This window comes from Ctenopharyngodon idella, chromosome 24 (assembly GCF_019924925.1).
Source record: "Ctenopharyngodon idella isolate HZGC_01 chromosome 24, HZGC01, whole genome shotgun sequence".
Taxonomy (NCBI): Eukaryota; Metazoa; Chordata; class Actinopteri; order Cypriniformes; family Xenocyprididae; genus Ctenopharyngodon; species Ctenopharyngodon idella.
Genome location: NC_067243.1, coordinates 17,999,214 through 18,024,070, shown reverse-complemented (window position 1 = coordinate 18,024,070; position 24,857 = coordinate 17,999,214). Strand labels below are relative to the sequence as shown.

General features: G+C 34.0%; 1 protein-coding gene across 2 annotated transcripts in view; it reads left to right on the top strand.

Annotated features, from left to right (window-relative positions):
• The first annotated feature begins 2,358 nt into the window (after positions 1–2,358).
• The window catches only part of wasla (WASP like actin nucleation promoting factor a), a 35,677-nt gene continuing 13,178 nt past the window's right edge, over positions 2,359–24,857 (top strand). Inside the window, exons 1-6 of one of the 2 annotated variants that reach the window (XM_051884288.1) lie at positions 2,361–2,760; positions 12,057–12,191; positions 12,625–12,711; positions 12,875–12,971; positions 17,780–17,803; positions 24,155–24,335. In XM_051884288.1, coding sequence (XP_051740248.1) covers positions 2,656–2,760; positions 12,057–12,191; positions 12,625–12,711; positions 12,875–12,971; positions 17,780–17,803; positions 24,155–24,335 — 629 coding nt within the window. In that variant the 5' untranslated portion in view covers positions 2,361–2,655. Of the gene's footprint in view, positions 2,761–12,056; positions 12,192–12,624; positions 12,712–12,874; positions 12,972–17,779; positions 17,804–24,154; positions 24,336–24,857 lie in introns of both variants that reach the window. The other variant, XM_051884289.1, reaches the window with a different exon arrangement.

Genomic DNA, 24,857 nt, shown 5'->3' with positions numbered 1-24,857 from the left:
GATATCATGGACACATCTGGGGGCCGGTTCCTTCTCAATTTTAAAACTTTTAACAACCTCGTTTTTAAAGGGTGAAATTGAAATATTACTGAGTTAGAACTCTTCCGCTTTTGGGGCGTTTCCCTGGCCTAAAATCTAGTACTGCCACCTTGTGTTGACATTGTGAAACTGCACGATTTGTAAATTATGCGTGGCGGGGGACCACATATATTTTAATAGACAAGCTGCGGGCCGTTTGAAATTTATCCCCGGGCCGCATTTGGCCCGCAGGCCGTAGTTTGGACACCCCTGCACTTATTCAGAAACATCCAGTTGCATTTTAAAAGTTATAACTTCTTCCTGAGTCTTTCCATCAGTGTCTGACTCTGGTTTGAACAATGTAAGGCTGAACACCGTTACTGACAATCCTCATTTTGGCTGCGTGAGATTCTCCCACTTTGTTGAGCAACCGAAACGTGAGCTGTTAAAGCTCTGCCCTCTTCTGGAAAGCGGCAGCAGCTCATTTGCATTTAAAGGGACACACACAAAAACTGTGTGTTTCTGCTCACACCCAAATAGGGGCAAATTTGACACATTATAATGATCTGTGGGGTATTTTGAGCTGGAACTTCTGGGGACACCAGAGACTTATATTACATCTCGTGAAAAGCGGCATAATAGGTCCCCTTTAAAATAAATAAATAAAAGTAAAGTAAAGACATGCATTTAAAGCAAAATTCAAAGCAATTTGCATCGACACTATTGCAATAAGAAATGAACAATAACTTTTTTCTAAAAAAGCCTATAGAGTGTGAATACCATAAATCATAATCATTATTATTAATTTTCAGTGTTGGGTGTAATTCATTACTAATTAACTACTGTAATTTAATTACTTTTCCCTTGAAAAAAGTAAAGTAAGGAATTACTCTTGTTTTTTCTGTAATTTGATTACAGTTACTTCTGATGTAATTGCATTATACTGTATATAATTATGTTTATTATTTATTTATTTAACATCAAAATGTAATGTCTAATGTTAAAATGTATGTTTTTAATGTAACCTTCTCCCTTTAAATACAATTCATGAAAAATGTATGCAATTTTATATTATTTAGCCTATTTGAAAGAATTAAAACCGTGTTTTAATGTCTATCATTGTATAGGTTGATATGGGATTTAGAAAGTAATTAGTAAAAAATAATGCAATACTTTTTAGAGTGAGTAATTAGTACTGTAATCTAATTACTTTGTTGAAGATATAATTAATTACTTTTTTTAGACTAACTTACCCTGCTGATTTTAAGATCTGTGCATAAAGTCTGTATACTATAAAGTTTATTCTTATATTTTTACATATACTTTTTATATTCATTTTTAAAGAATATTAATATATTTTAAAATCTATTTTCCTAATAATTTTAATTTGTTGATAAAATTGCTTTGTATAGGCTATCATGTAAATGCATTAATATTGCTTAAAGTGCAACAAATTTTTCATTATAAAGTAGCCTAATTTTACTAAGCAAATTCATTATGTGGTATCATTCCACTAGAATATTTAGTCTCTGTTAGGATGTTGCTAACAAAAATAATAATCCGCTATGGGAGCAGCGCAGTGATTTGGTGTTTATCGTCATACCTCGGCTCTTATTATATATAGGCCTAATGGATTTTACGTTGTAGTATATTAACCTTTCAAAAGCCAGAATAGGAATCATCCGCTTTATAAAACATCAATATAGTTAAATGCCATAATCTCCTTCTATCAATGACGGCGCTGTGCTCCACCCTCTGCCTCAGAAACTCCGCCTAGTGATGGGGAGTCGACTCCAAAAGAGTCGATTCCTCGACTCTTAATAGCCCTAGTGTTGGAGTCGACTCCAGCACAGGAATCGACTCTCGTTGTCGACAGCTTTGCTGTGTCTAAAATCGCTCACTCGTGAGCTGTCGCAGAAACAGCGTCACATTCACAGAGTTTTATCCTACATGTAGCTTATTTACAATTAAACAACAGCCAATTACGTTGTAATATCCTCCGTGTCAGATTTTGCACTCCTACGGTGGGAGTCGGGAATCGGAGTCGACTCCGAAAACACGGAATCGAACACTCCTCCTCATCCCGTGCGCATCCCGTCCGCATTCTGCAAAAGGCACGGGAAAACAGGGACAGACCATTCCAAGAAACAGAGGGGTTTAGTTTTTACGTATCGCTGATTTTATACACATTAACTCATGTTTAGACACTAAACATACTTTATAATGATTTAAAATATATTTAATTTCATAATTAAACAATAACAGAAGGCTATGTTTGTACAAATGACGCTAACACCTGGCGCGACCAAATATTATTCCCCCTTTCCCGAAGTGCGCCTTGAAATCTACCGTCCTGCTGCCATGTTGGATTGAAGGATCGTTTTGCTTTGGGAGTTCGGGATGAAAGTTTATATTATGCAGTCTGTCAAAAGTGGAAGAATTAAAGCATAAATAACCCACAGGAGTTAACGAGTCGCATCTGCATCGCCCGTGCATTGAGGGCAACACTGCATCGGTCTACTTGTAAGCGGAATTCCTTACGGGATGAACCGAGCGCAGGCCATGTTGATCTGTGATTGCACATAAAATAATCTAATACGAGACAAACGCTCGAGTTCATCCGCCTCATCCGTCAACATGAGCGGCCACCCGCCCCAGAGGAGGGTGGCAAATGTGGGCTCTCTGCTTCTGACCCCGCAGGAGAACGACTGTCTCTTCAACTACCTGGGCAGGAAATGCATCGTAAGTTGTGTTTACTCTCACGGCCCATCTGTAGTCCTTTAACTGCAAGTTCAAATGCAAATCAGCCTGCTTTTAAAATATCTCGTGATGTGATGCAAACGAAAGGCAGTAAGTTCTTGTCTTTTAACGCGTTTGTGATGTCCATAAGGGCGCATTGGGAACATCCTCATGACTGTCAAGGGTGTGAGACTCTTGTGACTGAAATGATGTATTTATGCGATATTAGTATGATAGTATTAATATATTGGATGTGTTTTCAGAGTAGAGGATAATAGGCCTTATGCTTGAGTAAAGCAGTACACCGACTGGGTCGAAAAACCTAGTGAGCTGCCTACGTAGACAGCATCATAAGTGAATTCTGAGTCAGCTAAATGATGCACGTGCCTATGATGCTCAGTATGCTGTCTATATTGGCAGCTCACTAGTTTTTGAGTTAGTTTTTGAGCTAATGTAGACTACTGTCTCATAACCCTATCTATCTATCGCTGGTTTTAGTTGCAATACAAATTACAGCAAGGCTTTTTTTTTTTTTTTTTTTTGCTGTGTTCAGTCTCAAATTTGCAATCAAAGAAAGCTTCTTTTTTTGTCTCTGCTAGATCCTATCTAGAAGAGTCCTTATTAAATTATATCTTTTAGCTTTAAATTATTGAAAGTGACGATATTTAGTCAAGTTTTCTTATGTCCTACTTGAGGACCCATAGTTTTTCAGGGGTCCCAAGAAGTATTTGGACACTTAAAGGGATAGTTCACCCAAAAATGAAAATTCTGTCGTCATTTACACACTTTCAGGTTGTTTCAAATCTAATGTACTTTTTTTTTTTGTTCTGTTGAACACAAAGGAAGATATTTTAAAGAATGTGGGAAACTGAACAGTTCTGGGGCACCATTGACTTCCATAGTATTTTTTTTTTTTTACTACCATGGAAGTCAATGGTGCCCCAAAGCGGCCTGGTTACAAACTTTCTTCAAAATATCTTCCTTTGTGTTCAACAGAACAAAGATTTTTACAGGTTTAGAACAACTTGAGGGTGAGTAAATGATGACAGAATTAAAATTTTTGGGTGAACTATCCCTTTAAGCCACACTTACAAGTGTTTGAATGTCTTCATTTGCATTGTATAACATTTCATACACACTTTTTGATCAAAACATTTTACAAAGACACGTTTCAAGAGTGATAAAACGATACATGTACTGATCAAAAAGAAGATACATTTTCTTTGATTATCAAATGTTAGCATTACATGTTCATATTTAATGTGACGGTTCTATATAGGTCTGTCAGGCACTTCATATATAGAACCTTTTAGGGGTTCCCAACATGGGATCATTTTATGGATTTAGTTTTAATTAATTTATTTTGTTTCAATTAATTTTTAATTTTAATTAATTTTTTTAAATTAAGCTGCTCGTAATTTGGGTTTGGTATCATTTGAATTTTAACGATACTGATTCCAATGTGGTAAAAGATTTTTTTTTTATTTTCTTGAAGCCTCGTTCAGACTGTCAATCCAAATCCGATTTTTGGGCATATCCGATTGAAATCCGATCAGATTTAGCAAGTGTGAAAGACAAATCTGTTTCGAGCTACATTCATATGTGGTTTGCAAATCGCATCTCTGGAAATCTCTTTCAGTCTGACTGCTCTGATCGGATTTCACGTGGTTTATGTGACTTTCTTACACCACATAAAAAGTAAACGTCAGACGTTATAGGAAAAAAAGTTGCTGCAGAAACAAGGTTGCATTGTAGCATAGTGCCGGATGAGCAGAAAATGACAAAATAGTTGTGATACACAATGTGGACAGTCAGTATTTAGTATTAGTATTATAGTATTTAGATCAGATTCCAATCGGATACACAAATAATCGGATTTGGACTGAGAGTGTGAACGTAGCCTAAGATATCAAACATATTTATTGTCTTTTTGCAAAACATTCTGTTGTAGCGGAATACCATAAACAAAAATCAGCAGCCTAAAGAAGAACTAAAGAATTAAATAGACTTACTAATGTGAATTTCAAACATTTTTAAAGACAATATAGTCAGTAATACAATAAGAACAAATTAGCAATAGCAGAAATAAATACAACTGAACAAAGTTCAGAAATTGAAATGCAAAACAAATGCAAAAGAACACTGCATAGTTTTTTTTATAAATGAAATATAGATCAATCCTTATTAAAGTTAAAAATGTTATTTGTTCAAGATCAGTGAGTGATTTTCTTTTTGTCTTTTGTTGTTTGATTAACATTAATGACAGAGACGGCAGCAGGTTTATTAGGCTGCTGTCACTTTAAGAGCTAATGCACGGATCCAATATGGCCCTGTCCCAAATGGCACCCTAAACACGTCTTGGTTGACGCAGCGTCACTTTGACTGTTGGGAAGAAGTCTTCCGCGGAGCTCGCACCAGTGCATATCAGCCGCAAAGGGGGTGCTTGCAAGCACCCTTCTGAAGCCTAAAATTGACCAATGGGACACCCTACGGTCTCGTGGGCTTAACGGACACGTGCATGTGGCAGCCATTGTAAGTCCACAAGACCGAAAGTGCATAGAAGTGTGCCATTTGGGACAGGGCCTATACTGTTACGCACTTTTTTTTTTTTTTTTTTTTCTCAACCATTTACGTTCACTTAAAACACAACCAACTGTGCTTACGAGAATATTTTGACATAATGTTGTGGGTATTTGTCCGTTCAAGTGCAAGAACACCTGAAAGAGAACTCAATTTAGTATTCGTGCACTATATATAAGAGGCGGCTTTTTGTGCGCACGCTCCGGATGTTCCCAGCACAGAAAACAGCGTGCGAGTGCAGAATCGAGTTCTCTTTCATGCCTTCTTGCACTTGAATGTTTTAAAACCACATTAAAATGCACATCGAAATTAATTTTATAACAAGTATCCAGTTCCTGACCTTAGTATCTGATTCCAGAATTGGAATTGATTTGATTCTCATCCCTACTCGTAAGCATACTTTGTCACTAGACACTAGAAATAACCCATTAAAAATGAAAGTATTAAGCAATAATTTAAGACATTTCTCCTTGTATTGAACCTTTTTTTCTAAGAGTACCTGTGGCTCTTCTGCTAGAACATCTGTGTGAGAAAATATAAATCACCTAAACTAAAGTTGGTTTAAACTCCCCGCACAATAAATGGCTCATTAATGTAAAGTTAGTTCTGACAAAAGCTTTTGTATCATTTGTTTGCAGATACTACTTGGTTTAGTGTGTTAAAACTGATATCCAAATAGTTAAATATCCAAAAGTGTCCAAATACTTTTTGTGGCCTCTGTATTCTTTGAGTGAAAAAATGTACCCTGTTGTTCTTGTTAGAAATTTCCTGTCTGTTGCCCTACAAGGAAGCATTTGTTAGAAATGTTTCCTTATTTTTTCAAAATTCCTCTTGCAGCACAGACAGGTGATAAATCACATTTTAAGCATGCCACAGATCTTAGGGATTGTTTACTTGACAACGATGTACTAAAAGCCGAAAAGTTTTTCCTTTTCGTTTTTCACGTACAGATAACAGCATTGTCAAAATGATCTCCATTCACATGGATATATGAAAATGACAACAAAAAAAAAGCTGTATTATTCATGCCAGGCCAGTAGTTGGCGATGTCACTTTGTAAAGAGAAACTATGACTTCACCATTTGCACAAATTCGTGTTTTTGTAGTGTACATGGGGAAGATAACGGTATCATTTTCAAAAAAATTGCACTTTGAAATCCGTTTTCAGATCCCCAAAACGCTGTTGTCGTGTAAATGAACGGCCAAAACGCATACGTTTTCAGTTGAAAATGCTGTAGTGTAAACAGCCCTTTAGTAGAGTTTGGATATATCAACAAGATGGTCTTTTTGATAATAATATACTTAGATTCAGTGTTGTCGACCAAGTCGGTACTGAAATTTAAAAAATGTGACGCTTTGAGCGCTGTTGAGCGGATTCGTAAACGCCTCTGATTGGCCATTAGGTTCATGAGCTCAACAGATATGTCTGTGATTGGCTACAATGATCAACGCTTCAAAAACATGTTGAAATTAGACATCAATGACGCTCTTCACCAAGCGCTTACACAGATACACACGGGAGAATTTGAAAGGAGGCGTCTATCAGCGGACTGGTCATTGATAGACGCCTGCTTTCAAACGCTCCCACTTTCAAAACTATTTCAAATGTAAACACTTCTGTATGCTTTCAAATGCTCCAGTGCGGTCATCATTGTAACCAATCACAGACATATCTGTTGAGTGCGTGAACACAATGACCAATCAGAGGTGTTTATAAATCTGCTCAACAGCGCTCAACCCGTCACTTTTTTAAAGCGTCAGTACTGACTTGGTATCGCGGTCTGTATTTTTGACAACACTACTTAGATTGCTCAAAGAAAAGGTGATTTTTGCCAAATGAAATTGGGTTAAAATGGTTTTTCAATTAGAGACTGTGTACTGTAGAAATGGAAATAAGCTTGGCAAAGAAAACTGGTGTTTCTTTTACGTATTTCGCTTGAAAACTGATTCACAAATATGGCATTCTTTCCCATCAGACCTAATTAAGTTGCTCGTCCATATCTAGGTGGAAGCGAAGAGTGTCCGTAAGCAAGCAGTGTCCGTCCAGGAATGGCAGCCAAGAGCTAGGCCATAAAGTGGGCTTTCACAGGGAATGACTAAATATGAGACGCGTTGTTTGGGGCCAAGATCCAGCAGTCATGGGTTCATTCATCACTGTGTCCCGAACCGGCACCGAAAACCAAGGGCAGAGGGTGGACGGAGTCCAAATCGCACAATAGTGAGAGAGATGGAGAAAAGGGAAAAGATAGGGGTTGGGGGTGGGTTGTGCGTGATCAGCAGTCTTTGAGGACAGGAAGTGAACTGATCTGCCTCCTTTCCATGGAGATTTGAGCTTTAATGAATAGGGCTGCTGAGCCAGTACTGATCCAGAATCAGGTTTCCAAGCAGACCAAACCAAATTCTGACATAAAGACGGTGATCCCTGTGAAAGTGGGGGAAACGGGTCTTAAATGCATGTCTTATTTGTGTTCTTGGCAAAGACTTTTACACACAGGAATGCCGTACGGATGGAAAAGCCTGGCAAATATCCATCAGTCCCTCCGTTCAGTGTTTGTTGAGTGCGATTAAACCCAGCCGATCGATCAAACGTATAGGATTGCATGAGTGTGTTTGGTCGCTTTGAATGCAAGGAACGTTTATTGTTTATGTCATATGGAAACTCAACTCTTTCTTGAACTCAATGAACTCTGAATACAGTAGTTGTACGTTTAGCGATGTCCTTGAATCACTCAGCCCACCAAGACAGAATGAGTGCTCGAATTCAAATGCTGAATGTGCAGTCTTGGAGCATGAGGAAGCAGTTTTTCATCAGAAGAAATAAAGGGATGTCTTGTTTCATTGATGTTGCCGTTATTGACGTGGCAGGATCACAATGAGTCGACTGGTTACCCAGCTTTCTCTTTTTCTCTAAATAAATGTAATTGTACTTTTTTTTTTTTTTTGATTATCAAGAGTTATGTCAAGTTCACAATACACTTTGAACACTTATTAACTGATTATTCTTTCTTTAGCTAAACAGGTTACTTTTGATAATTGATTAATTGAAGAAATAATCAGCTGATTAATCAATTAAAAGTCAAAGATTATAAAATGTCTGATCAATTTGAACTTTTTGTAGTTTATTTTGTGAAGTATTTACTTTTGATAAAGTAAAATTTCAGTCAATTAATTCGATTTACTTTTGAGAACCTTATTTATTCAGTTGATTAATCCAGTTACTTTTAATAATTAGTTAATCTTATTTCACTTAATCAGGCTACTATTGATAATTTAAAGGTCAAGTCAAAGTTTATAATTTGTTTGATAAATTTTGCCTTTATAATCTATTAGTCTGTTAAGTATATTTAGGAAAAATTAAGGAAATTAAGGGTTTTGAGGAAAACATTCCAGGATTTTTCTCCATATAGTGGACTTCAATGGGGACCAACGGGTTGAAGGTCCAAATTGCAGTTTCAATGCAGCTTCAAAGGGCTCTACATGATCCCACCCGAGGAATAAGGGTCTTATCTAGCGAAACGATCAGTCATTTTCTAAAAATTTATATACTTTCTAACCACAAATGCGCGTCGCAGAGCAGTGCAAGATGAGCATTACGTAATCATGTTGAAAAGGTCACGCGTGAGTTAGGCGATCAAATGTCTACAAAGTGAACGTGCAAAGACAAGTTCAAAGTCAAATGACCTTGACAAAAAAAGGTAAAACAAGGATGTTGGATGGTTTTTAAGTTGGAGTTTTTCACCCTACCACGGTACTTCGGCCTATGTCACGCGTGACCTTTCCAGTGTCATTACATAATGCGTGGCGCATCGCAGAGCTAGTGCAAGATGAGCATTTGTGGTTAAAAAGTATATACATTTAATTTTTTTTACTTTTTTTAGAAAATGAACGATTGTTTCACTAGACAAGACACTTATTCCTCGTCTGGAATCATGTAGAGTCCTTTGAAGCTGCACTGAAACTGCAATTTGGACCTTCAACCCGTTGGTCCCCAGTTGAAGTCTACTATATGGAGAAAAATCCTGGAATGTTTTCCTCAAAAACCTTAATTTCTTTTTGTCTGAAGAAAGAAAGACATGAACATCTTGGATGACATGGGGGTGAGTAAATTATCAGGAAAGTTTAATTCTGAAGTGAACTATTCCTTTAATTGAATCCAACGGGAATAATCCAATTAACTTGCTTTAATCTTATTAATTACTTTTAATTGGTTAATCTGCTTCTATCTGTTTATTTCTTCAGTTGATTAATCCAATTATTAAATTACTTTAATCCTATTAATTAATCTGCTTATTTCAGTTAATCGGTCATATTACTTTTGATAATCGATTAATATGTTGATTATTTATTTATTTGTGTTGTTGCAGTAAGTTATTGTTTAATGAAACAGCAACAGGTCCATATTGATCAGAGGTTTCATTCAAATGTGTTTAGGTTTTGTTCAATGACCTGTGGTATTGTTGTATGCTTTTATCATCAGAAATGTAGTTCCCATCTGAAGTGTACGTTAAAGTGCAGGACAAGGTTTTTTTGTTCTCCAACAATTGCTCAGCATAAGCTTGTATGTGTTACTTGTCCATGGAAAATATTTCATCTTCTGTGAGATCTTGGCTGTCCTCCCCATGACAGTATTGCCAAGATTCTGGCCTATTTTTCCCTTCGGTAAGTTAACCCATGTCCTGAAAAAGGGTGTTTGAAAAGCTGCTTTCGGTCATGTGCATGGAACGCAGACACTCTTAGAATAAGAGTCCCTGTGGAGAGAGAATGAAATGCCCATCAAGTGTGTCTCCAAGTACTTGACTGCAGTTTCAATTACAGCAGTACTTGATATCTGCAGTGGCCTGTGTTTGCTGCAAAGAACATCATGCAGTATTCATACAGATTTTTGCGCATTTTTTGGTACAGTTTCTGCATGAAATTAATTTGCAGTTATGTTAAAAATGCAACCCGGACATCGAAAATGCGGGAAACAAGAATAATTTCACTAGAATATTAACATAGGGTATTGTTGGTGAATGAAATGTTTAATTTGGACTTGAGATAGTGAGTCTGGTTTTGATTTATTTATTTATGAATGAAGGAATGAATGAATGAGCAAATGAAAAAATGTAGAATTTGAGAATCTAGGATGTTTAATGGTTGAGAAGTTCCATCAGATTTCTGTTTATTTATTTAGTATGTTTGTGTTTTAGGGCTTCATACTTAATATTTGTTTGGTTGTTTTGTTTTGATTGATCACATTAATTCATTAATTAATTAATGAAGAACTACTTTGTAGAAACATATTTTTGATAAACTTAAAAATCAATTTTGTTCTTAATTTTGACTTAATTTTAAGATGCTTTTAAGGTAATTGTGTAGTTTACTAATTATATAATTATTTACTCGTCATGGGATTACAAAACAAAACTGTGGACAGTTCTATATTTTATTTTTACGATGAATATAGACTTCTGATATAGCAATAAATATAAAACAATTTTTTTTTACCATAAATATAGCCTTTTGATTTCGATATAGCGATAAATAAAAAAACAAATACAAACACATAAATAAACAAATGTTATTAATGTTTTACCATGAATAAAGACTTTGATTCATTCAGATATAGCAATAAATAAAGAATCAAACAAACTAATAAATAATAAATTTAAACAAAACGATGTGAATTTAATATCCAGCCACACTCTTACTTCCTTCCTTCCTTCCTTCCTTCCTTCCTTCTATGTCTTCATCTTTGCTTCCTTCATTCCTTCCTTCCTCCTTTCGTTATTTTGTTTTGGATTTTAATATAGCACTAAATAAAAATTTAAAAAAAAAATACAAACACATAAATAAACATGTTATTAATGTTTTACCATGAATAAAGTCTTTAATTCATTCAGATATAGCAATAAATAAAGAACCAAACAAACTAATAAATAATACATTTAAACAAAACAATGTGAATTTTAATATCTAGCCACACCCTTCCTTCCTTCCTTCCTTCCTTCCTTCCTTCCTTCCTTCCTTCCTTCCTTCCTTCCTTCCCTCCTTCCCTCCCTCCCTCCCTTCTATGTCTTCATCTTTGCTTCCTTCCTTCCCAAAACGATGTGAATTTAATATCCAGCCACACTCTTCCTTCCTTCCTTCCTTCCTTCCCTCTGTCTTCATCTTTGCTTCCTTCATTCCTTCCTTCCTCCTTTCGTTTTTTTGTTTTGGATTTTAATATAGCACTAAATTTAAAAAAAACAAAAAATACAAACACATAAATAAACAAATGTTATTAATGTTTTACCATGAATAAAGTCTTTGATTCATTCAGATACAGCAATAAATAAAGAACCAAACAAACTAATAAATAATACATTTAAACAAAACAATGTGAATTTTAATATCTAGCCACACTCTTCCTTCCTTCCTTCCTTCCTTCCTTCCTTCCTTCCCTCCTTCCCTCCCTCCCTCCCTTCTATGTCTTCATCTTTGCTTCCTTCCTTCCTTGCCTCCTTCCTTCCTTCCCAAAACGATGTGAATTTAATATCCAGCCACACTCTTCCTTCCTTCCTTCCTTCCTTCCTTCCCCCTTCCCTTTCCTTCCCTTGAAAAACTTTAGGATTGGCGAACCTAGGGTGTTTTAAGGATTTAATTGGGAATTTCCATAATATTTCTATTTATTTATAATAAGTATGTGTGTGTGTATTAGGGCTTCATATGTAAGTTCATGGTTGTTCATCTTTTTGCAGACATTGTGCTCAGCGGTGGTCCAGGTGTACGGGGCAGACAGGGGCTCGTCCTGGGTCAAGAGGTGCTGTGGCGTGGCCTGTTTGGTGAAAGACAACCCTCAAAGGTCTTATTTTATCCGTGTCTTTGATATCAAGGTGAGCTCTCGGAGATGATCAAATAAACAGCAAAGATATCAGATCCGTGACCTATCAGTTAGTGCATGTGCTCCAACTAACTGAGCCGTGGTGCTCATGTAAGCCATTAGAGTTCAGATCCAGCCCAATTTCCTTGGAACTTCTTGTTAAAGGGATAGTTCACCACTATATAATGCCACATGCCCTTCTTTCTTTTGTGGACCACAATTTAAAAAAAAAAAATGTCCATCAGAACAACACCAAGGTGAGTAAATGATGACTTGATTTTTATTTTAGGGTGAACTATCCCTTTAACCCCCTCGTTTCCATGCCTTTCATTTCCTCTTTATACTATTTCTGTTTAAAACAAACAAATAAATAGAATTTAAATAAAGCCAGTGCAAACAGTTGAAATTACATCGTTTTTACAATATCTTGTTTCTAATTTTTGCAGGATGGAAAAACAAAGTTTGAGCAGGAGCTCTACAATAATTTTGCGTTCAATAGTTCGAGATCTTACTTCGTTACCTTCGCAGGAGATGTGAGTCCTTTTTCTTCATTTTTCACATTGTTGACCATTAGCAAGAAAGCAAATAGAGAACTAGCCGGAGATGTTCTGTGGAAAAGTTTGTTTGGCTAGTCTTGTTTTTCGTGTAAAACTGCTTTTAGTCTTTATTGGTCATATGGTGTGTTTTGCTCTTTAGTCTTGTCAGATGGGCCTCAACTTTGCCAGTGAAGAGGAAGCCAAACGATTTCGGAGTGCACTCAACGAACTGCTCAACAGACGACAGAGGAAAACCGGTAAATGTGCTGGTTTTAATTTCTTTTTCTTTTCAAGAGATGATTGTTCACCAAAAATGAAAATTATGTCATTATTCACATACTCATTCTGATGCCATTTCAAATCAAATCCATATGACTTCATTTTTTTGGTTTTGTTTTTGGGTGAACTATCACACTCTAAAAACTAACAAGCTTTACATTCAATAGTAATCAAAGATTTTGAAGTGCCTAAAACATTTTTCTTTCTTCCAAATCTGTGTTTTTCATAGTAGTTCACCCATAAATGAGATTTTATAATTATTTACTCACTCTCATGTCGTTACAAAACAAAAGGTAACGCTTTATTTTAATGTGTCCTTGTTACACGTTACATGTATTTACTACAGTAATAACCATAAATTAGGCATAATTACATGCAACTAACCCTAAACCAAACCCTAATCCTACCCTAAAGTAAGTACATGTACTTTATTAATATTACTCAGTACTTAAATGTATAATTACACAATAATAGGGACACATTAAAATAAAATGTAACCAAGCAAAACTGTGGACAATTGTATATTGTTGTATTATATTTTTATGATGAATATAGACTTTGATTGTGATATAGCAATGAATAAAAAAATAAAAAAAACCACAAATCAATAAATTCATTTATTTATTTTCACCATAAATAACGTCTTTGATTCTGATATAGCAATAAAGAAACAAACAGATGAATAAACAAATTTTATTTATTTTTTTTTAACCACGAATATAGCCTTTGATGCTGATATAGCAATACTTTTTTTTTCTGATATGGAGATAAATAAATAAATAAATAAATAAATAATTAAATAATAATAATATTAATGTTTTACCATGAATAAAGTCTTTGATTCTGATATAGCAATAAATGAAAAAAATAAATTTGGATTTATTTATTTTTACCATAAATATATCTTTTAATGCTGATATATCAATAAATAAAAAATAATATACAAATACTAATGTTTTACCATGAATAAAGTCTTTGATTTTGATATATCAGCAAATAAAGGAACAAACAATGAATAAACATTTTTATTTATTTTTTTTACCATGAATATAGCCTTTGATTCTTTCTTTGAAATAAATAAAAAACAAAAAATAAATAATTTGTATTATTTATTTTTACCATTAATATAGCCTTTGATTTCAAATATAAAAAAAACAAATAAACAAATACTGTTTTACCATGAATAAAGTCTTTGATTCTGATATAGCAACAAATTTTATATATTGTATTTCCATGAATATAACAATAACTAATAAAACAAACAAATAATAAAAAATGTGAATTTAAGAATATCCAGCCATACTTTTCCACTCTTTTCAATATAATGAAAGCGCATGAGAACTGGAGCTGTCGAGTTTAAAATGACAAAACAATAATGTTTCATATGAATTGTGCACTATATTATAGGGGTGGGCGATATGGCAAAAATATCATATCACGATTTTTTTCAGGAAAATCTCGATTCACGATTTTTATCACGATTCTTCATGTTGTTTTTTACTATTTTGCAAGTGACTGAGCATTACAGCCAAACTAATTTCCCTATTTTAAAAACAAAGCCTTACAAAATAACAAAATATAAAATAAAATTAAAAATGGCAGACATTTAGGCCAAAGTGGCGAAGATAAAAATCTTTGTCATTATTTTATCTTTGTTATTAAGAAAGAAAAACATAGGCTACACATTATACAAATGAAATTAATAAAATGATTTATTTTTTCAGCTACAGTAGATGTATTTAACAGTAGCATTCAAGTAAAAAATTAAATGAACAAACATAAAAATATAACACTAGACTTCACTGTATAAATTATACATTGATTCTTAATAAAGCTAATGTATTAAAGTTCTCAGTCAAGAGCAAAAAGTTATTTTGAAGAATGTGACTAGACAGTTGCTGGTCCATAGTGACTATGTTTTTCCTACCATGGAAGTCAATAGAGACCAGCAACTGTCCGGCTAACCCACATTCTCCAAAATATTTTATTTTGTGTTCTACACAAGAAAGAAATTAATACAGGTTTGAAACAACATTACAGTGAACTATCCCTTTAAGGACAAGCGACCGCATGGTTAATATTAGGCTGCTCTGTCACTTTAAAGACCTGCACGTATATCTAATACACAGCCACGCATCCAATTTTCTCTCAAATGTTTACTTTCACTTTTGACATAACCAACTGTGTTTATGTAAACTTTGTGCGTATTTGACAGTATTAGAGCAATCGGACTCTAAAGATAACTTAGTAAAGAAAAGTTTAACCGGCAAGGCACATGAAATAATGAACTTTTGTAGATTGAAGTGTCCCGCGAATATTACTCTACCGCTGCGTTAAAATGTAAATGTACGTCACGTTGAACAGTATGCTGAGACAGAGGCGCTGGAACTGCAACTGATAGAAAGCACTGTAGCACGATACTACGATATTTCTTCATAAGCAGACCGTGGAGACATTTTAATCGTCCACGATCAAAAATCGTTATATCGCACACCCCTACTATATTACAAATTTTCATACAGTATTTTGTGTGAGGAAAAGACCAAAATATACATCAGTATTAGTATAAATCTGAACATCCATTCTAGCTCCTCTTGGCATGTTCATGAAAAAAATGAATCGTCATTTGTGAATTGGACGTACTTTTGAGTCTGTTTTGTCCTTCACTTGACTGTTCCCGAATTATTTTGTTTTTGGATTCAACTCAACTGACTCAGGATTCGGTTTAAGCTTTTAACAGCTTACTGGAGGGAAGATTATCATGGAATAAGGACTTAAATTTCAGTCAGTTCATCACACAAATCTATACTGTAACTTCTGAACACTTGAAATATAGCGCACAACTCATATGGACTATTTTATGGTACTCTAATGGTGGCTTTTTTTTGTTCTTTTTGAAGCTTGAAAGTTTTAAAGATTGTAATTTCATAGAAAAGAGGGATCAGCACATTATTCAAAATGTCTCCTTTTGTGTTCAACAGAAGAAATCAAGTCATACGGGTTTTGAATGACAAGGATGAGTTTTCATTTTTGGGTGAACTTTTCCTTCAACAAGCTCATTTATGGCTCACAATTTCTTGTTAACTTGTTTCCTGTTGCTCATTTGCAGTTCTATTTATCGCTTCCCATCTTTCCTCCTGTTCTTCTCAGTCTGTAGTTGTAATCTGTTATAGTGTTGTAGTCGTAGCAAGTGTGCCGGTATCCTCTCCGTAGGGTTTGTCGTAAAACCTTCACAGTGGGCCTTTTCTCCTCATGTCCCTCTTGTAAACGCAGCAGGCTCTCTCTCTTTACTTCCTGGCTGGGTTCCAGTACTTCCTGCTCTGTTTTGCATGCTGGGCTTTGAAGTTTAGGCCTCTCTCTGCACTAACTGATTTTTAAAGAGGCCCTGGTGCCTTAAACGCCTCTTATGTCTGCCTTGTCTGCCCTCTCTTTACGTTTAATGTGGTTGAATTGCAAACAAACATGTTAGATCACAGTTTGATTTCATTCACGTACAGTAAATCATTCGTTTATCTTCTGGTTATTAAAGGTGAAGTGTAGAAATTGTTGCTATTAGCTGCACCAAAAGGAATTTTTAAAATATATTTAAATAAAATTCTTTTTTTGGAAAACATTGTAAACATTTGAATATATTATAGTAAATAATTTTGCGAGAGAGCGATTTATTTATTCATACAGACATGTATAGGTACATTACCGTTCAAAATGATTTTTTAAAAATAAATTAATCCTTTTTTTCAACAAGGATGCAGTAAATTGATCAAAAGTGGCAGAAATCTGTTGTAACATTATGAATTTTCAGATAAATGTTGTTCTTTTGAATTTTGTGTTCATCAAAGAATCCTGGATTAAATGTATCAATGGTTTCCACAAAAATATAAAGCAACTCAACTGTTTTCAACATTGATAATAATAAGAAATGTTTCTTGAGCAGCAAATCAGCATATTAGAATGATTTCTGAAGGATCATGTGACGTAATGATGCATCACAGAAATAAATTACATTTTAAAATATATTTACAAATTTTTTTTTTTTTAAATGTATTTTTTTAATCAAATAAATGCAGCCTTGATTGAGCGTAAGAATTTATTTTCAAAAACATTATCTTATAAGGCTCAAAAATCTTATAAAGCCCAAATATTTGAATGATACTGTGGAATATTTATTTTTATTTTATTTAATTAATATTTAGATTTTTTTTTAATACATTTTATAATATTATATTTAAAAATATAGGCAGTTGTTTGCTTTTAAGAGCCCTAAAAAATGTAATAAAATATAAATAAATATGTTATTGTTATTAAATTAATTTTATAATATTTTAAAATATAAAATAATACTGAAATATTTATTTTTGAGAGGTTTTAAAAATATGAAATTGCTGAGCAACTGCCATTAGAGATGATTATAAAAGTGTTTTAACAGAATAGAAAAACACGCTTCACCTTTAAGACTAAATTTATATGAATATGATCCGTTTGCACATGAATGAATCACATATGTTGGTGCTAAAAATGTAATATTAACTAGGAGGACTGTCAAAAAAAGTAAAAACTTAAAAAACCATTGATTTTAATTCCTGGATGTTAGTGTCTTGAGAAAGGGCACAGGAGCTCAGGACACCTCTGTTTACCATCTTTTTCCCTAACCTTTCCGAAACTAACGTAATTAAACATTTCCCTCTCCTTTTGGTGACCTACCGGCTCTTTACCTCTCTATTCCTGACCTCACTAGTCTACGTAATTTGGCCTCCACATTTTAACAATGTTAATTTTGTTTTTGCAGAGAAAAGGCGTGACCCACCAAATGGTATGTGTCCTGGTACTTACATTCACTCATGAATTTACTCCTAATGTTGACAGTGCTAATCGATTTGTTTTTGCTGTTGATGTTTTTACTCCCCTTTTTTGAAAGAATTGTTTAAATGCACACATGCACACATTGTATCTTCCACAGAAATCAAAACATATTCTTGTATTAGCGTCGTCGAGCATGAACGGGATTTGCACAAACACACATCCGCATTGTACATGACCTAGATGAGAGTAGCGTTCAACCCCTGACAGGAAGCCTGGGGTCAGTGTGTGAGCTGGGAGCCATATGTGTGCCACATGGATCATTCCATGCCACTGCACTACTGCGGCCCTCTCCCATTCAATTACATCAAAGAGACCGCGTTTCCTCACTTACTTTAAAGATTTTCTCATGGACGTTTATCTTGGTTATGGCGCTGGTTTGACATCACTTAGGAACTGTGGTTGCTAGTTACTAAATTATCTTGTTTGCCTCGTGACAGTAGCCTGTAGCAGTAGCGCGTGATGCCAATTATAGGCCTATTAATGTTTTTTTTTGTTTTTTTTGTTTTTTAAGAATGCTATAGAAAATATCAAGTGGTCTATATCAAACCTAATGAAGTGGTTTTATTTTAATTTTCATTATTTTATTCCCAAAGTATATTTCCAAAGCAATGATTTGGGACAGGGAATATTTGAGGGCTCATTTATTATTATTAATATTAATATTATTATTATTATTATTATTATTATTATTATTATTATTATTATTATTATTAGATTTTCTTTTGTTTAAAAAGAAGATGGTTTACCTTTTGGCTTACATATACATACATACATACATACACGTTACACGATATTGGGTTCGCGAGACGATATTTTACCACACTATTTTTAAGAAATCTTTAATGATGAAATATATGAATGGAAAAAGTCTTTTATTCAACTGAAAGACACACAATGCAAAACAATAGGTGCATTTTAAAATGTCTTAACTAACCTAGGAGTGTCACAAAGGATTATTTTGGTAATCAAGTATTTTATTATTTATTATTAATTATTTATTTTATTATTATTTTATTATTATTATTATTATTATTATTTTATTATTAATTATTTTGACAATTAATCAAGTAATGAAATCTTTTTTTTTTGTTAATAAAAATAGACCTAAGTGAACAATAGCCTTTAAAATGACTTAAAATGCATGTATAATAACAATGAGGCAATTAGGGCTGTCACTAAGGATTATATTGGTAATCGAGTAATCAGTCGATTATTTTGACGATTAATCGAGTAATGAAATCTTTTTGTGTGTGTGTTAATAAAAATAGACCTAAGTGAACAATAGCCTTTAAAATGACTTAAAATACATGTATAATAACAATGAGGCAATTAGGGCTGTCACTAAGGATTATATTGGTAATCAAATAATCGGTCGATTATTTTGACGATTAATCGAGTAATCTGTTTTTTTTTTTGTGTGTGTGGTAATAAAAAGACCTAAGTGAACAATAACCATTTAAAATTACTAAAAAAAAACAAACATAAAATAACGAGGCAATAATAATTGGTTCAAATAAAGTATCAAAAGCAAGTAATCATATGGTTTTATTGAACAATGCTTTTAAAAATACATAATTGAATATAAACAATCAACTTAAGTATATTATGTATTATAATAAATGCCTGTAGAGGGCACCGACGGCATGGTCGTTGTTGTTACACTTTGCAGCATGATCAAATCCTTGTTTAATATTGGCCAAACAACATTTAATTCAAATGCTTCAGTTCTACTTTCTGAGTATGAATTATCATATGCAAACCGAACACTATAATGCAAGCACTTTAAAGGTTTTGCTACCAATTCAACTCCGTCATGCTGATATCTCGAGACAGCTTTTCACCTCGAAGAGAAAAATCTTCACGTTTTAATTTTGCTATGAATGTATGCATATGTGTATAATCATTCAGCTATTTATTATAAAGAATAAATACATAATAAATACAAAAAATAATAAAAACATTTATAATTAATTAAAATTGTGTAAAACTATGTAACGTCATGTACCATGAGAGAACTCAATATCTGATGTGCGAGAAAGGAACATTAGCATGACCCAAAGACAAACCACTGAACTGGGATTTAATATTGCAGGTCATAGGCTGGTGGTGTTTTTTTTTTTTAATTCTATTTTTATAATTAATTTAAAAAATATTTTATTACATTACATAATTATTTTAATATTTATTTATAATTATTGATTTATTATAAATAAAAAAAAAACGTGTATAAAAATGTATAATTAAAATTGTGTACACCCATGCTTAAAAAAAAAAAAAAACAATTTGGTCAGTTTTCCTGAAAGAGAAATACTGTACATATAAATGCATTTATAAGTTTGATTTCATGTGGTAATTAAAAGTGAATTGTAATTTTTCACCATAAACATCACCAAACCGAAGTTCTAATATATGACTAAACTGATAGTCCCGCCCCCAAACTCAAACTATTGGTTGAGCAACTGTTGCTGTTGTCGGGCAGGTCAGGAGCTTCAAACAAACAGAGCATTGCCAGCCAGAGTAATTTCCAGTCAGAAATGTTATCATCTTTGACATTAAAGGGATAGTTCACCCAAAAATGAAAATTGTCATCATTTACTCACCCTCAAGTTGTTCCAAACCTGTATGAATTTCTTTGTTCTGCTGTACACAAAGGAAGATATTTGGAAGAATGTTTGTACCTAAGCAGATCTCGTCCCCCATTTACTACTATATTAGGGGGAAAAATGCAATGGCAGTCAATGGGGGGTGAGATTTGCTTGGTTGCAAACATTCTTCCAAATATCTTCCTTTTGTGTTCAGCAGAACAAATAAATTTGCAGGTTTGGAACAACTTGAGGGTGAGTAAATGACAGAATTTTCATTTTTGGGTGAACTATCCCTTTAAATCAACATATTTGCCCTGGATTTGATACGGCAGCACTGGAGGCCAGTTTTATTTTTTCCCCCTTTTCTACAATCTGTTCACATTTCAAATTCACCTTAATAATTTATAGCTGTTGTTCCAACCATATTGTGCCCCTGCTTGACAACGCTATGAAGAATGCAGTCGTTCAAATCAGATTTATGCGACACGTCCTACTGTTCTCAAAGGAAAAAAATGTGTTTGTGTTGTATAAGGTATCCACCTGCAAAAAAAAAAAAGCCAATGTAATCTTTCTCCAGCACATTTCCTTCTCCTCCGCTTCCTCATTGTGTAACTAGATTGGTGGTTGATATCTGACTGAGCATGCTCAGTGCAGCCGTTTTATCTGTGTGATATAAAGGTTCTTTCAGTTCAGTGTTGATGAGTAAAGAAGCCAATCAGTAATTCGCTGCACCGAAACATCTGTCAAACGCACTTGAGTATCGTAAATAGCGTGTGGCGTTGCCTGCAGTTGAAGACTTGTAATGCTTACAGCAAATTTCAGAGATTAAACTGGATTAGCAGTTACTTACATAATATTCCACATTTGTAATTTTTCAGGATTTGACTAGCATGAGTGGGATTGGTTTGGTGGGCGGCCAGATCACAAACAGTCTCAATTGGTTTAAAGAGCGTCTTTGGGGACTACGCAGGTTGGTTTGTGGCTGCTTCGTTTGCTAGCCTCTCGCTACGGTGAAATTCATACCTCAATGCTGGGCCGCAGATGAGATGATGTTCTGCACGACCTTCCTGTCTGCCCCATCTGAGGAGGTTTTAGACAGCATTTCGAGGCCAGATGGTAGTTTGGTGCCTTTGCAATGCCTGGTGTTGTCGGGGGACGAACTGAACGCGCCTTTACCTCGACCTTGTCTTAATACGCTGCTGAAATTCAGCAACAACAGACCCTCCATCTCCACAGAGGACGTCCTCTCAGGAGGTAATCTGGGTCAAGGTAGAGGTCACAGGAAGCTCGTGGCTCTCACCCAAGGTAGGCGTCTGAGGAGATTTGCTCTGTTGGGGTTTAGCAGCTATGGTGCGTAGAGATCTGTGACTCCTGAGTAAAGCATCTCTAGGGCATTTTCTTTTTGTAACTTCTTAAGGAGTTTGTTGATGTGAAGCTCTTATTTAGTTTTCTCTCAACATTAAGTTCTCTTAAGGGTCTTGGATCATGAATGTGTTTTGCAGGTATAAAACTAGGGGCAGTTGTTTTTTTTGTTTGTTTTTTTGTTTTTTAACCGTAAAAATAATCTTAATATAATATTCCTGCTTTTTGTCACAAGGAACTATATATATATATAATATTTTAGACTACATAAACTTTATTATTATTATTGCAGTGTTTGACATGGTGTGGTTTGTAGCTTTTGAGATATGATGAGATGTGTTAAAAAGGAATAAGCTTTTTTTAGTCTTTTAATTACATAAAAATAATATAATATTCCTGCTTTTGGCACAAAGAATTATTAGACTACGTAATATTAATATTATTATTATTATTAGTAATAGTAGTAGTAGTAGTAGTAATAGTAGTTACTCATAACTATATATTATATTATACCCTATTATATTATATTATATTATATTATATTTTATATTATATTGTTATATTGTTATTTTATATTATATTATGATATGTTATATTATGTTATATTATATGACAATTATTAGACTACTTACACTTAAAAGGAATAGGCAGCTTTTAGTCTTTTTTTTTTTTTTTAACAATATGAGAACTTGGGCAGGAATTTTATTACATAATAAAATATTCCTGCTTTTGGTGCAAATAATTATTAGACTATATTATTATTATTATTATTATTATTATTATTATTATTATTATTATTATTTAATAACTATATGCATTTAATACATAGATTTTTGTGCCTTTATGTATTTTATATATATATATATATATATATATATATATATATATATATATACATTTTTTAATCAACTTTGTAACTTTTTTTTTCCTTTTTTTATTATTATTATTATTATTATTATTGTTGTTTGTTAATTATTATGCATTTTATGTATGCATTGATATGTACTGGATAATGTACATCCAGCCGGTTGTTATCTCAGAATAAACCCCGACAGAGTGATCAGGACAGGTCTTGCATCAGCATGAAGGAGTTTATTCTAAGATGATAACCGGCTGGATGTACATTATCCCGCTTATTACACGGCTACTTGCCGCATAATAAAATATTTCAACAAATGAAACAAATGAAAAAATAGCTGCGTTTGTATGAAACAAGAGAGTGTGAGTCCATGACATTGGATGACATAATTAAATAACTGTACACAAAATATTGTTTTGACTGAGTTTTAATATTTTATTAGCTCACCAAATGCAAAACTTCGAAGAAACAGCGTTTCTAGCAAGCGTATAGCGCTGCTGACTTCAGTAACATGGATGAGCCTGTGTTATCTGTTTTCAGCGGTTGTTATCAGGGAATAACCTACCGCTGGATGGCACGATTGACCAATCAGAATCAAGTATTCCACAGAGCTGTGTAATAAATAAACATAATAATAGTTATTATTAATTTATATATTGAAAAAATGCATAAATATGATCTAAAATTGTGAGTGAATGGCTGTAAAATGTGAATAATTCATGTAAACAATACATTGTTATTTTTTCTTTTTGAACAGTATTTTAAAGGCAGTATTTTTTTTAAAGCAATAATTTATCATTATTGATTTATTTACTTATTTTCAGTCTATAGAAATAAATATCAAATGTCGTCTATGGGTCTGTGTTCCAGATTGAACTCTGGTTATCTTAGAAGTGACTGCTAGCTAATGCTTGTGGTTTTGGGGAAAGTTTTACACAAAGCCTGTTGTTCCAGCAGCGTTCCTTTCTATGAAAGCTGCTTTTTATCACCCACATTTTGCTTTGATGAGAATCATTATGACATGGTATGTGTCATGATTCAAATTATCAGAATAAATGGCATTTGGTCACTGCTATATTAGCGTAATGTGGTCACATTTATGTGAATGAAATAAATTTCATGAAATGTAGTTGAAATGAAAATGTTCTATCCTTATGAAGTTTAATTTGTTTAAATTTGTGGTTTTATGCTTGCTTTTTGACACTATTATTATCATTATTATTATTATTATTGTTCTAACCACACCAGTATCATCTGGACTCTGAATACATAAACTTCCAGGAATGTGTGTGTGATTCATTCACTGTGTCTCACAAAGGATCACAACTTTCTGGGACGCCCCCTCTGTGCTTACGCATGGACAGAATCAGCTGTTGTTGGCAACACAAACTCTCAGAGCTCGGCCAGAGGCAACTCCTGTCACTTTCACTGGGATATATGTGCAACAGGTTGGAGATTCTTAGACGGTAGCTAATAACTTTTGTCATGTGCCCAGGACCCACTCTCCCGATGGCGACGGTGGACATCAAGAATCCGGAGATAAACAACGTGCGCTTCCACAACAATTCCCACGTGAATAACATGGTGCACAGTAGCCTTACCAAGAAGGAAAAGAAGGTCAAGGGCAAGAGGAAGAAGTTGACAAAGGCTGACATTGGGACACCAAGCAACTTCCAGTGAGTTTTGAAGTGTAACTGTTTCAGTACTTCCTGTGTTGGTAGGAAGTGACATCAGTAATGCATATCAAATGCTGCTTTCAATTTTTTTTGTTTTTAGTCTTTATCTTTTATTATGATGTGCTCAAAAACAAACACTTTAAGTAAAATTTTTCCCTTTCCTCATGTTGTATTTGTACAGAGCCCCTAAAGGGACATGGTGATGGGGGAAAAAAATATATTTTTAAGTGCTTTTGTGTTCCTTCACAAAACATTTGCGTTCGTCCACAAAAAAATTAAGAGTTTCTCAGGGGAACTCAATATAGTGCGCATATATATATATATATAGAAACGTTCCCTTCTAGAGTTCATTTCTCTAGTGAACTAACATGCTGAGGACAATAAATGACTTGCCTGAGGTAAATGTGATGCTACGTGAGAGATTCTCAAGCTGTTTTATTGATGTCTTTCCATGGTTGAAACACTGGTTGAGAGATTACACATAGACATATCTATGCATAGATTGCGTTGCGATCATGACGC